The sequence below is a fragment of the Lissotriton vulgaris genome, chromosome 11 (assembly GCF_964263255.1).
Source record: "Lissotriton vulgaris chromosome 11, aLisVul1.2, whole genome shotgun sequence".
NCBI classification, from domain to species: domain Eukaryota; kingdom Metazoa; phylum Chordata; class Amphibia; order Caudata; family Salamandridae; genus Lissotriton; species Lissotriton vulgaris.
This window is the reverse complement of record NC_141699.1, coordinates 9,482,934-9,496,144: the sequence shown is the minus strand read 5'-3', so window position 1 is coordinate 9,496,144 and position 13,211 is coordinate 9,482,934. Positions and strand designations below refer to the sequence as shown.

Sequence of the window (13,211 nt, the reverse complement as noted above, 5' to 3'; positions counted from 1 at the left end):
CCTCGCATCAATAAAACCACCATGGGAGGTAGATCCTTCTCCTACCTGGCAGCTAAAACCTGGAACTCACTCCCCACTCACCTTCGTCTCACTCAGAACCACCTAGCATTCAGAAAGCAACTTAAAACTTGGATATTTGACAAGTAATTCCCCACCCTTCCTCAAGCGCCTTGAGACCCTCTGGGTATGTAGCGCGCTATATAAATCCACTTGACTTGACTGGACACCCCCAATGACCACCTCTGCCACGGATTCTATCACAAGCACCTTTTAACAGTGCCCCTCAAGTCTCCATAACCACTGTCTCTCGCATTAATTTAGTTTTATAACACCACTCATACCAGTGTAATGTGTCAGAGCACTTTACATCACATACACATACACATATGTATGTAAATCAGCATATAGGAAATATTACATCAGACAGGACTAGAAGGTGTAGGAGTGACATGTCATGGATACTCGTAGGCAATACAGTTTAAGAGTACTTTTTCTTGAAAAGCACAAATTCATATTATTAGAGAACCCCCCCCCAACAATTATGTTACTTTTTAAATTCTGAATGTCTTTCTACCCAAATGAACCCTTTTGGCAAAATTAGGATGATGAAAGACTACGCAAAAATATAGCTTTAACATACATGTAACGAGGTACACCGTCACAAGAGAGTGGACACACAAGACGAATGGTGGCTCACCGATTCCTCCCCTCCTTCCCCTCAGGACTACCAGGAACCGTGGCAGCCACTACCGCAAAGGGAGAGAAGTCAAAGCGGTGCCTTTAAGTGGGCGTGTACCACAAACGAAGATCCACCCCAGCGTGACGCGGATCTCACGGCAGCTGGTAAAGACCAGGAAGAACACCAGTCGGCCTGTGACGACACCGAAGAAGACTGAGCGAGGAGTGTGGAAGAAGACTAAAACGAAGGACGGCGCAAGCCAGGAGGAGAAGAAGACGAGCCAGGAAGCCAACGGATTCACGCTTCGCCGTGCCACACTCCCGAGGGAAGAGTGTGGCTATCACAGGTACGGCAGAAGCTTTCGAGGTGGGCGGGGAGGAGGAGCTCAGTTCCGCCATAGATCCGGAGGCACTGTAGTCTCAGTGCAGCCGGTTGTTCATAGGTGTACATAGTGTAACTATACCGAAACCCCTCTCCCTCGGTCTACCTCCTTTCCCCTCACTCTTTCCCCACCACGAAACCTCCACTATTGCCTGCAGTATACAGCACCAGTCAGCGGTGTCCCTCACTTCACCGGTTCCCCTCAGGATTTACACAGTATGAGGACGTGAGAGTAACGGTCCTTCTGTTAATGTTTTGTTCTATACGGCCACGTCGAGAGAGGGTCCCAAGGAGCTGCCAGGAGGGTGACTGCGAAAAGAGAAGAGAAACCACAAAGACAGCCTCACCACGGAACCTTCGGAGTTTGCCCGGAAAAGACTGACCTTTCGCCGCAAAAAGCTATATGTAAAAATAAAACCTGCCTTCCCAAGACGAAGTCTCCAGCCTCTCACTACCTCCCCGTTACAATATACCTTGCAGTTTGCATACAGCTCTTTGATGACAGTTGATAGCTCAATGTTTTATAATAGGATTTTGTCGTATAAATGACAGGTTACAAAAAGAGCTCTCTTACAGAAGCAGTAATCTACTGACTTAGTTACATTATATGCTCTTTGTTATCTGCATAGTACACGTTCTTAACAGCAGGAATTTAAATCTCTGCGCTACATTAAAAAGAGTCAAAACTTCCACTAGACAAACCTCAGTTCTCTTTCCAGGGAGACGATTAATCACCAGAGTTATCTTGACTGTTTAATTGAGGCTTGAAAATTGCTGGAGGCCAGGAACGAGGCAGCAGGTACTTTTAAAATGATAATTTACTTGTAAAAATGACGCCCCAACCCCAAGTAAGCACCCGGTGCTGTGGCACTGATTGCACCGCCCTAGAGCCGGCCCTGCCCTCTCCCATCGACCCTGAAACTCAGTGTTGACAAGATATATTTCAACCCTGTTCTGGGGTTTAACGACTACCAATGAGTTAGCTAACGGTAATTATAAGACACATTTTTAGAACAATAAGCTTGTGGGACGCAATGGTCAAAAGCTGAAAGGCTTTGAGACGGTTCTGCAATAAGCTAGCGCTCCCTTCAATAAACAGGGAAGTTTTCTGAAAAAAAGAGACAGCATTGGAGCTGCTATCTAGAAATACAAACATTTCACGTGTAATAAATATGTAGACACTGGAATGGCTATGTTATGAACACCTGCACTGATGCTATGAGACTCAATAGGTAGCCCAGAAGGTATGGTCCTAAAAACAAAATTATAGGATCCATATCATCATTGCCTCCTCATCCTTACCTTAGGATAGGTTCCTTGCCCTTCCCACCCTACGATAGGGTCCGTGCCCTTCCCACCCTACGATAGGGTCCGTGCCCTTCCCACCCCACGATAGGGTCCGTGCCCTTCCCACCCCACGATAGGGTCCGTGCCCTTCCCACCCCACGATAGGGTCCGTGCCCTTCCCACCCTACGGTAGGGTCCATGATAATCCTACCCTACGGTAGGGTCCGTGCCGTTCCCACCCTACGGTAGGGTCCGTGATAATCCTACCCTACGATAGGGTCCGTGATAATCCTACCCTACGATAGGGTCCGTGCCATTCCCACCCCGCGATAGGGTCCGTGATAATCCTACCCAACGGTAGGGTCCGTGCCAATCCCACCCCACGATAGGGTCCGTGATAATCCCACCCTACGGTAGGGTCCGTGCCGTTCCCACCCTACGGTAGGGTCCGTGCCGTTCCCACCCTACGGTAGGGTCCGTGCCGTTCCCACCCTACGGTAGGGTCCGTGCCGTTCCCACCCTACGGTAGGGTCCGTGCCGTTCCCACCCTACGGTAGGGTCCGTGCCGTTCCCACCCTACGGTAGGGTCCGTGCCGTTCCCACCCTACGGTAGGGTCCGTGCCGTTCCCACCCTACGGTAGGGTCCGTGCCGTTCCCACCCTACGGTAGGGTCCGTGCCGTTCCCACCCTACGGTAGGGTCCGTGCCGTTCCCACCCTACGGTAGGGTCCGTGCCGTTCCCACCCTACGGTAGGGTCCGTGCCGTTCCCACCCTACGGTAGGGTCCGTGCCGTTCCCACCCTACGATAGGGACCGTGCCGTTCCCACCCTACGATAGGGTCCGTGCCGTTCCCACCCCACGATAGGGTCCGTGCCGTTCCCACCCCACGATAGGGTCCGTGCCGTTCCCACCCCACGATAGGGTCCGTGCCGTTCCCACCCCACGATAGGGTCCGTGCCGTTCCCACCCCACGATAGGGTGCGTGACAATCCTATCCTACGATGGGGTCCGTGCTATCCTTACCCTATGACAGTGTCTTTGCTACCTTGCCACTCTTACTCTACATAGGGTCCATGCCATCATACATCATCATTCTATAATAGCGTCCTTGCCATCGTTACCTCTCTGACCTGTGGGAGCCATTGGCACATGGGGACCGAAGACCCTAACGGTTTCCTAAGCATTCTTTCATGATACCAGGCTACTGGGGACATGAGAGACAGCATGTAACAATAGACTGCAGGTGAGTTCTGGTGTCATAAGTGGCCTGTAACAGTGCAGAACTCTGGAGTCCTAATGGCATGGAGCCTACAGACACACCTGACTCACAGTATCTGTCTGAGAAAAGACAAGTATTGTATAGACATTTAATGAAACAAATACTTGAGGTTTTAAGGTTCCATTCAAGCAGAATGACATTTCTAGCCCTCTTTGCTGAATAATCTACTTCTGGTATTCTTAATAAGAGAGCAAGGGTCTATCTGAAAAATACCATGTGTAATCAAACAAGCAGCCTGCTTTTAAAGTGACCTGCTTGCAGGGCTGGCTTGCCAACAGTTACCGACTGTCTAACAGTCCTTCCATATTGAGGAGGGCGGTGTTCCAGGTAGAATCAGAGAACGCAGGATTCAAGGAAAAGGGTGGAATGAAGTTGAGGAAAGAACTGGTGGAACCGTTTAGAAATAAAAACACAATACTTTATGCGAAGAACTTCTCGCAAGTCTTGTCGAGTTGCTCCAACCATGTACAGAGACTCGGCTTCCAGCTGTATTCCTCTCTATGATCACAGAACTCCTCTGTGGCTTGCAATATCCTTATAAGGTACTTTATCACATATGACTCTGTAATCCCTGTATGAACAGCAGTCACTAATGTCTTTATAATCCGTAACTTGTGACGCTCAAGTTGAGCGATTATAATGAAAAGACGTCAGAACTCTACTATTGTAAGTTATTTCAGTCGACTTTTGACACCACAATGTCTGTTGCCAGGGCCAGCAGCAGAGATAAAAGGCAGGTCACAGAGCAGAATTCAAGCAGCTGTTTGAGCCACAAACGAAATGTTGCTTTTCTTTTTTCTGCTCCATTTTAATAGCTTACAGTGACAAGCAGACAGAATAGGTTTATTTTTTGCACTTCATACAGGTCTAAAAGCTAGAATTTTTCTGCATGTTTATACACGTTCTGAGCTACTGCAGTTTTTCTTTTTAACTGACTTTTATTGATCTGTTTTTAATACCAGTTTGCAACTAATATCCAATAGGTTTCTGATGTGTTTACTTTTCCACTAGAGGTTTTATTTTTATTTTGTGGGTTTGAAAACATGTTCTGTCATATAAAAGATGTGCACCAATGTTTAAAATGGTTTGTGGGAAAGGTTCTAGTGCGACCATGTATTATATGGGATAAAAGTACCCCATGCCGTACATAAATCACCACGGAGTTCCATAACCTTATAAAGGAACTCCGCATTTGACCTCCTTCTTCTATAAGGTATGTAACTCCTCGGTGGCTTGCAATATCCTTATAATGTACAGCAGGGGGTACTTCATCATGTATATAATGTGCAGTAGGCAGCCCTACACACCAGAAACTCTGCTCTGTGAACTTTAATACATACTTAATCCACACATGACAAATCAGTCTCTGTGTAGACACAATGTTGTCCAAAACACAACCGACCAGCAATACCTTACCCCAGAACAAGGCACTAGGTGTACAGCTGTGCCAGAGACCCGTGTGACCCTTAACTCACCTTCCTGGTTTTTGGCGAAGTGCAGCTTGATGAGAGATTTAGCCTCCAGCTTCTAGAGATGGAAATAAAAAAAGAGATTGTCAGAAATGTTATTTTTCCATCAATCATTCATAAGGAATTTTCTCCCCACAATCAAAGTTGGGTAGTTGTATCCTCTACATAGGGACAGTAAGAACTGACCATATAAGCTCAGTTTTACATTGTTATTGTATTGTAAGCGTTATCGCAGTATTTCCACATCACATCTCTGGTCAGCATCCTCACTTACAACACCTTCCGCTAGTGATCTGCGCCTCACGTTCAGGAGTGGGAGTTGCGTGCACACACACACACACAAAGGCACTTACTGAGTGTCTAGTTTTGCAAATGTTTGCCTGCACAGAGTTTTTACCTCTGTAAGAACAGAGACATAGCTTGCATCCCACAGCCCAGGTCTCCACACACCCTTCCACCTTTCTACAGACTCCACTTCCCCCAAGATTTTAGCTGTCTAGACTGACCTTCGCTCCAGCAGTTGCACTGTCCCTTCATGGACGCCACAGACTGTCCGGTATCAGCATGGCATAGAGTCTGGCACTGGGACAGGGCACTCCGCAGGCCGCCATGCATCAATACCACAGTACAGCGCTGCACAGGGCCCTGCTCCTCGATAAGTGTTCAAAGCAATGACCGGAAAACTTATCAACCAACCAAGGCCCCACCCCAATGAATTTGCCAATGCACTTCAGTGATTCGCTGGCAAAGTCAATGGATCAATCAAGAGTATTTGTAAAGCGCGCTACTCACCCGCTAGGGTCTCAAGGCGCTGGGGGGTGGGGAGGATGCTACTGCTCGAAAAGCCAGGTCTTGAGTTGCTTCCTGAAGGAGAGATGGTCCTGGGTGAGTTGTAGGTGGGTGGGGAGGGTGTTCCAGGTCCTGGCCGCCAGGTAGGTGAAGGATCTTCCTCCGGTGGTGGTTCTGCGGATCCGTGGGACGGTGGCGAAGGCGAGGCTGGCAGAGCGGAGCTGGCGTGTAGAACGTGAGGCGGTTGTTGAGGTATTCGGGGCCCAAGTCGTGGAGAGCCTTGTGTGCGTGGGTGAGGAGTCTGAACGTGATCTTTTTGCTGACTGGGAGCCAGTGCAGGTCCCTCAGGTGGGCGGAGATGTGGCTGTGTCGGGGGATGTCCAAGACGAGTCATGCTGAGGCGTTCTATACGCTGGAGTCTTTTCTGTAGTTTGGTGGTGTTCCCAGCGTAGAGGGCGTTCCCGTAGTCCAGACTGATGGTGACGAGGGCCTGGGTGACCGTTTTCCTGGTTCCAGTGGGGCTCCAGCTGAAGATCTTACGGAGCATGCGGAGAGTGTTGAAGCAGGAGGAGGTAACGGCGTTAACTTGCTTGGCCATCGTGAGGGAGGAGTCAAGGATGAAGCCCAGGTTGCGTGCGTGGTCCGTGGGCTTGGGTGGGGGGCCCAGAGCAGGGGGCCACCAGGAGTCGCCCCAGGCGGAGATGGATGGGCCGAGGATGAGGACTTCCGTCTTGTCAGAGTTCAGTTTCAGGCAGCTGAGCTTCATCCAGTCTGCGATGTCCGTCCTGGAATCTGGCTCTGGCGGAGGTGGGGTCGTTGGTGAGGGAGAGGATCAGTTGGGTATCATCGGCGTAGGAGAAGATGTTGAGGTTGTGCTTGGTGCGATGGCTGCCAGGGGGCTCATGTAGACGTTGAAGAGGGTGGGGCTGAGCGAGGTGCCTTGAGGTACGCCGCAGATGATCTTGGTGGCTTCTGCGAGGAAGGGCGGGAGACGGACTCTTTGGGTTCTGTCAGAGAGGAAGGAGGTGATCCATTCCAGGGCCTTTCCTTGGATCCCGGCGTGGCAGAGGCGGGTTGTCAGGGTGTGGTTGCAGACCATGTCGAACGCAGCTGAAAGGTCGAGCAGGATGAGGGCGGCGGTTTCTCCGTTGTCCAGCAGGGTCTGGATGTCGTCGGTGGCCGCGATGAGGGCGGTCTCATTGCTGTGGTTCGCTCGGAATCAGGACTGCGATGGGTAGAGGGAGCCGTTCTTCTCCAGGAAGGCTGTCAGCTATTTGTTGACGATTTTCTCAATGACTTTCGCAGGGAAGTGGAGGAGCGAAAGTTCTTGAGGTCTGAGGGGTCTGCGGTGGGTTTCTTCAGGAGGGCGCTGATCTCTGCATGCTTCCAGCTCTCCAGGAAGGTGGCGGATATCAAGGAGTGGTTGATGATGATGTCCCGAAGTTTGGGTGCGATGATGGAGTCGACTTTGTTGAAGATGTTGTGTGGGCAGGGATCGGCTGGGGAGCACGAGTGGATGGTGTTCATCGTGTGGGTGGTATCTTCCATGCTGACCTGAGTCCAGGCGCACATGGTGGTGGTGGGGGGGTGTAGGTTCGGTGGTGGGGTATGTGTTCTCAACGCCGAAGCTGTCGTGTATGTCGACGATCTTATGGTGAAAAACGGTGGCCAGAGAGTTGCATTGGTCTTGAGAAGGCGTGATGTCGTGGTTGCTGGCGTTGAGGTTGGAGAGCTCTTTCACGACGTTGAAGAGTTCCTTGCTGTTGTGGGTGTTGTTGTCCAGTCGTTCTCTGAAGGATGACCTTTTGGTGGTGCGGATCAGCTGGTGGTGTTTGCAGGTGGCGTTTTTGAGGGCTGTCATGTTGTCCGTTGACTGGTTGTGGCGCCAGGCTTTCTCGAGGTCACTGCAGGATTTCTTGGAGTCTTTAAGATAGTTGGTGAACCACACGGCTTTCTTGGTGTTGAGGTTGCTGGGAGGGTTTTTTAGTGGAGCTAGGGTGTTGGCGCGGTCGTGATCCACTGTGTGAGGTTGCGGGCTCCTTTGTTGGGGTCCGTGGTGTTGGTGGGAGGGTTTAGGCGCAAGGAGGTGGTGAGTTGGTCGGAGGTGATCTTGCTCCAGCATCTTCGGGGGGTATGTTGAGAGCAGTGGTGGGTTGTTGTTTTCCCGAAGTTGAAGTGTACGCAGCAGTGGTCGGTCCAGTGGAGCTCCGTGGTGTGGCTGAAGGAGACGTGGTTGCTGGAGGAGAAGACAGGGTCGAGCGTGTAGCCGGTGTAATGGGTGGGGTGGTTGACCAGTTGCTTGAATCCAAGGTTGGCGAGGTTGTCTAGTAGGGCGGTGGTGTTGTTGTCCTGGTCGTTCTCCAGGTGGAAATTGAGGTCTCCTAGGAGGATGTAGTGGGGGGAGGCGAGGGCGAGTGGGCTGATGAAGTCTACGATGGCCTCGCTGAAGTGTGAGCGTGGTCCCGGGGGTCTGTAGATGAGGATTCCTCCGAGGGTGGTCTTGGGGTTGGTGTGAATCTGGAAGTGCAGGTGCTCTGCGGTGGCAAGGGTGTCGTCGGTTCTCTACTTTCTTAAAATTCCCACAGTGATTAAAGCCAGACCTGGGGGTTTCAGCATAGTGGCATCCAGGCTCTTGAATGCCCCCACCATCACATCTTAGGGTTTCTGAGATCTTATTATCATTCAGGAAGACTCCATTAAAAAAGCATTAGTAAAGCCATTAGGTTTCACCAACAAAATGTGCAGAAGGCGGCGGCAAGCAACACAAGGAGGGAGAAAGGAACACAGAGGGTGAGAGTACACATGGGAGGCAGCTGAAAGAGACGCACTCTGGTAGAGGGCTAAAAGAAAAAAGTAGTTCCTAAAAATAAAAATGGGCAATGTAAGGACACAAGTAATGTGTCCATCCTCAGGGGTGGGGGGGGGGGGGGGGGGAGAGAAACACAAGAAGAGCATGGAAGCATACAGCAACTGACCAATAAGAAGCAAGCAAATGGGAGAGTGACAATGAAGCCAACTGTTAGACGGACCGGGAGGGTCGGCCGAGGTTACGGGGAGAGGTCTCCAGGGAGAGCCGTCTCCAACGACTGTACAGATAAGCAACTTCCCCCCCACAGACGGACACCACACAAGGTTGAAGGTTAACGAGACTTTATATGCAATTCTTAGGTTACGATGATGGATACAAGGAGGTCTGGACTCAGGGGTCCCCTCGGTTCTAGTCTCTGGTTTAGGAAAGGGGTAGCGGGACAGTCTTTGTTACCAACGAGTGGAAAATAGCTCTCAATCCTCGAGCTCGGCGTTCTAGATGATCGGGCCGCGGCGGAGCCAGGCAGGTCCCGAGATGGACGAAGGAAAACGACGGTCCGCGGCGGAGCCTGCAGGTCCCGGTGAAGATGGCGGTTACAACGGTCCGCGGCCACGCCAGCAGGTCCCGACGACGATGAAGGTGATGAAGATTACGACGGCTGTGGCAGCGCCAACAGGCAGGACGATGGTGCACAAGACAGAGCTACGGCAGCGCCAGTAGTCCGTCCAGGATGAGTTCCTCTTTACGTCTCTCGACTCCAAGATACAACTGCCTTCCTGCTCTGGAGCTGCCCCAGTTATAGGGCTGGTGTGCTTTGATGTCCGGACCCTCGCACTTGGAGGTCGGGAGGTCCGGGATGAGGGAGTCCAGACACCCAGCAGGGGGGTGGAGCCAGCACCCGGGGAGGCGATGGGCGAGCGGCACTTGGTGGGGGAGAGCCATCGGCACCTCTTTCTCCTATTGACTTGCCAAGTAGCCCGCTCACCTCCTGGGTGGAGGGTGGTGCCGGAATGTCTGAGGCCGGCCCAGGCCCAGGGTTGAGGTCGATCGGGGGCCAGGCGGCCTCGTGGTGGAGTGTCCAAGATGGCGCCCCAGGCTGGGCGCGTGGGCCGGCAGTGGATCGGACCCACGAGGTCGACATGCTCGAGGGCAGGGGTCCCTGAGGGGACGGAGGACGTGCAATGGTGGTGTGTGGTACTTGCGGGACTGGACTCAGGCCTGGTTGGGCCGGGGGAGAGCGGCCCTTCATGTGGCCTGTCCAACATGCGTCCCCCCCAGCTGAAGGCGGGGAGAGTTACCCATCCTCTTGGGGACTCTCCTCGTCGAGGCGGAAAAACCGGGACAGGCCATCCGCGTTGGCGTGATCTGGCCCAGGCCGGTGTTCGACTGTGAAGTCCATACCTTGCAAGGAGATGGACCAGCGTAGCAACTTTGGGTTCTCCCCCCGCATATGCATCAGCCACTGCAGGGGTCGGTGGTCGGTCTGCACCCGAAAGTGGGTGCCAAAAAGGTAGGGCCGGAGCTTCTTGAGGGCCCATACCACAGCGAAGGCTTCCCTCTCTATGGTGCTCCAGCGTTGCTCCCGTGGTAGGAGTCTCCGGCTGATGAAGGCCACCGGTTGATCAAGGCCTTCGGTGTTCACTTGAGACAGGACTGCCCCAATGCCCTGGTCGGAGGCGTCCGTCTGGACGACGAACTCCCGGCTGTAGTCTGGGGCCTGGAGCACAGGGGCGGAACACATGGCGGCCTTCAATTGTTCAAATGCAGTTTGACACTCTGGGGTCCAGGTGACTTTCTTGGGCTGGCTCTTTGACGTGAGTTCTGTGAGGGGCCCCACTATGGTACCATAGTCTTTCACGAACCTTCGGTAATAGTCCGTGAGGCCCAGGAAGGCTCGTACCTCGGTTTGGGTGATGGGGGGCTGCCAAGCCTGGATGGCGGCAATTTTCAGCTGTAGAGGGGCCACTAGGCCGCTTCCCACCTGGTGTCCGAGGTAGGTTACAGACCCTTGCCCAATTTGACACTTGCTGGCCTTGATCGTGAGGCCAGCTCGCTGAAGGGCTTGCAGCACTGCTCGGAGGTGGTGGAGGTGCTCGGTCCAATGGTGGCTGTATACAGCGATGTCGTCTAGGTAGGCGGCGCTGAATCCTTCGAGCCCCGCCAGGACCTGATTGACGAGCCGTTGGAATGTTGCTGGGGCATTCTTCATGCCGAAGGGCATGACCGTGAAATGGTAATGGCCATCGGGGGTGGAGAAGGCAGAACGTTCTTGCGCCCGGGGTGTGAGGCCGATCTGCCAATAGCCTGCTGTCAGGTCGAAGATGCTGAGGTAGCGGGCAGCTCCCATTCGGTCGACTAGTTCATCTGCCCGGGGGATGGGATGCGCGTCTGTTCTGGTGACCGCATTCAAGCCCCGGTAGTCGACGCAGAACCGGAGTTCCGGTGTGGTGCCGGGGGCAGCTGCTTTGGGGACCAGTACGACAGGGCTGGCCCAGGGACTGTCTGAGGGCTCGATGACCCCGAGCGTGAGCATCTTGGCTATTTCTTCCTGGATGCAGGCCCGTACCCGGTCTGGCACGCGGTAGGCCCGGTGGCGGATAGGGGGGCTGTCCCCGGTGTCCACATCGTGCACACACCAGGAAGTGACACCTGGGGTGAGGGAGAACAGGCTGGCGAATTGTGATAGGAGGGCTTGACACTCTTGGCGTTGTTCTCTGGTGAGGGCCTCTGAGAGCCGGACCCCATCCACGGAGCCGTCTTGCTCTTGAGTCCGTAGGAGGTCAGGGAGAGGCTCGGAGTCTTCTTCAACCCCAGTGTCTGTGGCCATCAGGAGGCTGAGCTCTGTTCGCACAAAGTGGGGCTTTAGTCTGTTAGCGTGGAGGACCCGGAGAGGGTTCCGGGAGGATTCCATGTCGATGAGATAGGTGGCAGGACCCTTGCGCTCTATTACTTTGAAGGGCCCCGTCCATTTGTCTTGTAGGGCGCATGGCTCAGTGGGGGACATCACCCATACCTGTTGGCCAGGTTCGAATTCAATGGATGAGGCATTCTGGTCATACCATTTTTTCATGTCCTCTTGACTGGCCTCTAGGTTGGCCTTCGCTAGTTCTCTGAACCGCCGGGTCTGGTTGCGGAGGGTGAGGAGGTACCGGAAGACATCTGGAGGGTTCTTTAACGGAGGCATCTCCCAGCCTTCTTTGACGAGACTGAGCGGCCCTCGCACTGGGTGTCCATATAGCAGTTCAAACGGGCTGAAGCCCAGGGATTTCTGGGGGACCTCTCGATACGCGAAGAGGAGGCACGGCAGCAGCACATCCCACTGGCGGCGGAGGGGCTCTTCCAACCCCCCGATCATTCCCTTTAGCGTGCGGTTGAACCGCTCAACGAGTCCGTTCCCTTGAGGGTGATAGGGGGTTGTGAATCGGTAGGTAACCCCGCACTGTTGCCAGAGGGATTTCATGTACTTAGAGATAAAGTTCGTGCCTCTGTCGCTGACGACTTCTCGGGGGAAGCCCACACGGGAGAAGATCCCCATCAGGGCCCGGCCGACTACCGGGGCTGTCACAGTTCGCAGAGGAACAGCCTCAGGGTAGCGGGTGGCGTGGTCCACTAGCACCAAGATGAATCGATGGCCTTGTTTTGTGCGTGGGTCCAAGGGCCCCACAATGTCTATTCCGACTCTCTCAAACGGGTTAGTGACCACAGGAAAAGGTTGCAGGGGGGCCTTTAGTTTGCGGCCGCTCTTTCCACTGGCTTGGCACGTGGGGCAAGATCGGCAATGCTGGTGCACATCGTTCCTCATTTTGGGCCAGAAGAAGTGGGTCACTAGGCGACTGTAGGTTTTATCTTGTCCCAGATGTCCTGCCAGGGGGACATCGTGGGCCAGGTTTAACAGGAAGTCTCTGAAACGGAGGGGTACCACTAGTACTCGGTTGCTCCCCAGCTCGGCGATTCTTTGCTCGCTGTACAGCAGATCATTGTCCCAGTAGACCCAATGAGTTCCGGAGGTATCCCCTGCGCTTTGGGCGAGCGCTTGCTGGCGGAGTCCCTCGAGGGAGGGACAGGTCTTCTGTTCTTGGCGAAATTGTTCTTGCGTGGGCCCCCCTTCTTGAGGCCACTGATCGAGGTTAGCGAGGTCGGTAGGTTGAGCTGGTTCGGAGGGAATGTTACGGTCGGTGTTTTCGGCTGGGGCGACCGGAGGCGGTGGCGCCGGCCATTCGGGTTCTTCTGGCCGGTGGTTGGCACGGGCGGCCATGGAACGGGTGGTGACGCACGCCCAGTCCGGGACGCCCAACATCCCCAGGTGTTCCTTTCGCTCCACGGCGGCCCACGGAGAGCTTTCCAGGTCATTGCCCAGGAGGCAGTCTACGGGGGCATCGTCTCGGACCGTTACTTTCAACATGCCGGAGACCCCCCCCCATTCGAAGGGGACGCAGGCCATCCGACACAGGCTTTCCGAGTTATCGGCGGATCGTACAGGGCAGAGAATGTTCGGTAGATACTGTTCTGGGGCCACCA

The 13,211-nt window shown here is 53.7% G+C and overlaps 1 protein-coding gene across 2 annotated transcripts in view; it reads right to left on the bottom strand.

Moving 5' to 3' along the window:
* The window catches only part of PPIL2 (peptidylprolyl isomerase like 2), a 365,149-nt gene that overhangs the window by 263,994 nt on the left and 87,944 nt on the right, over positions 1-13,211 (bottom strand). For both annotated transcript variants that reach the window (XM_086942651.1, XM_086942650.1), the window contains exon 6: positions 5,102-5,153. In XM_086942651.1, coding sequence (XP_086798777.1) covers positions 5,102-5,153 — 52 coding nt within the window. The remainder of the gene's footprint in view (positions 1-5,101; positions 5,154-13,211) is intronic.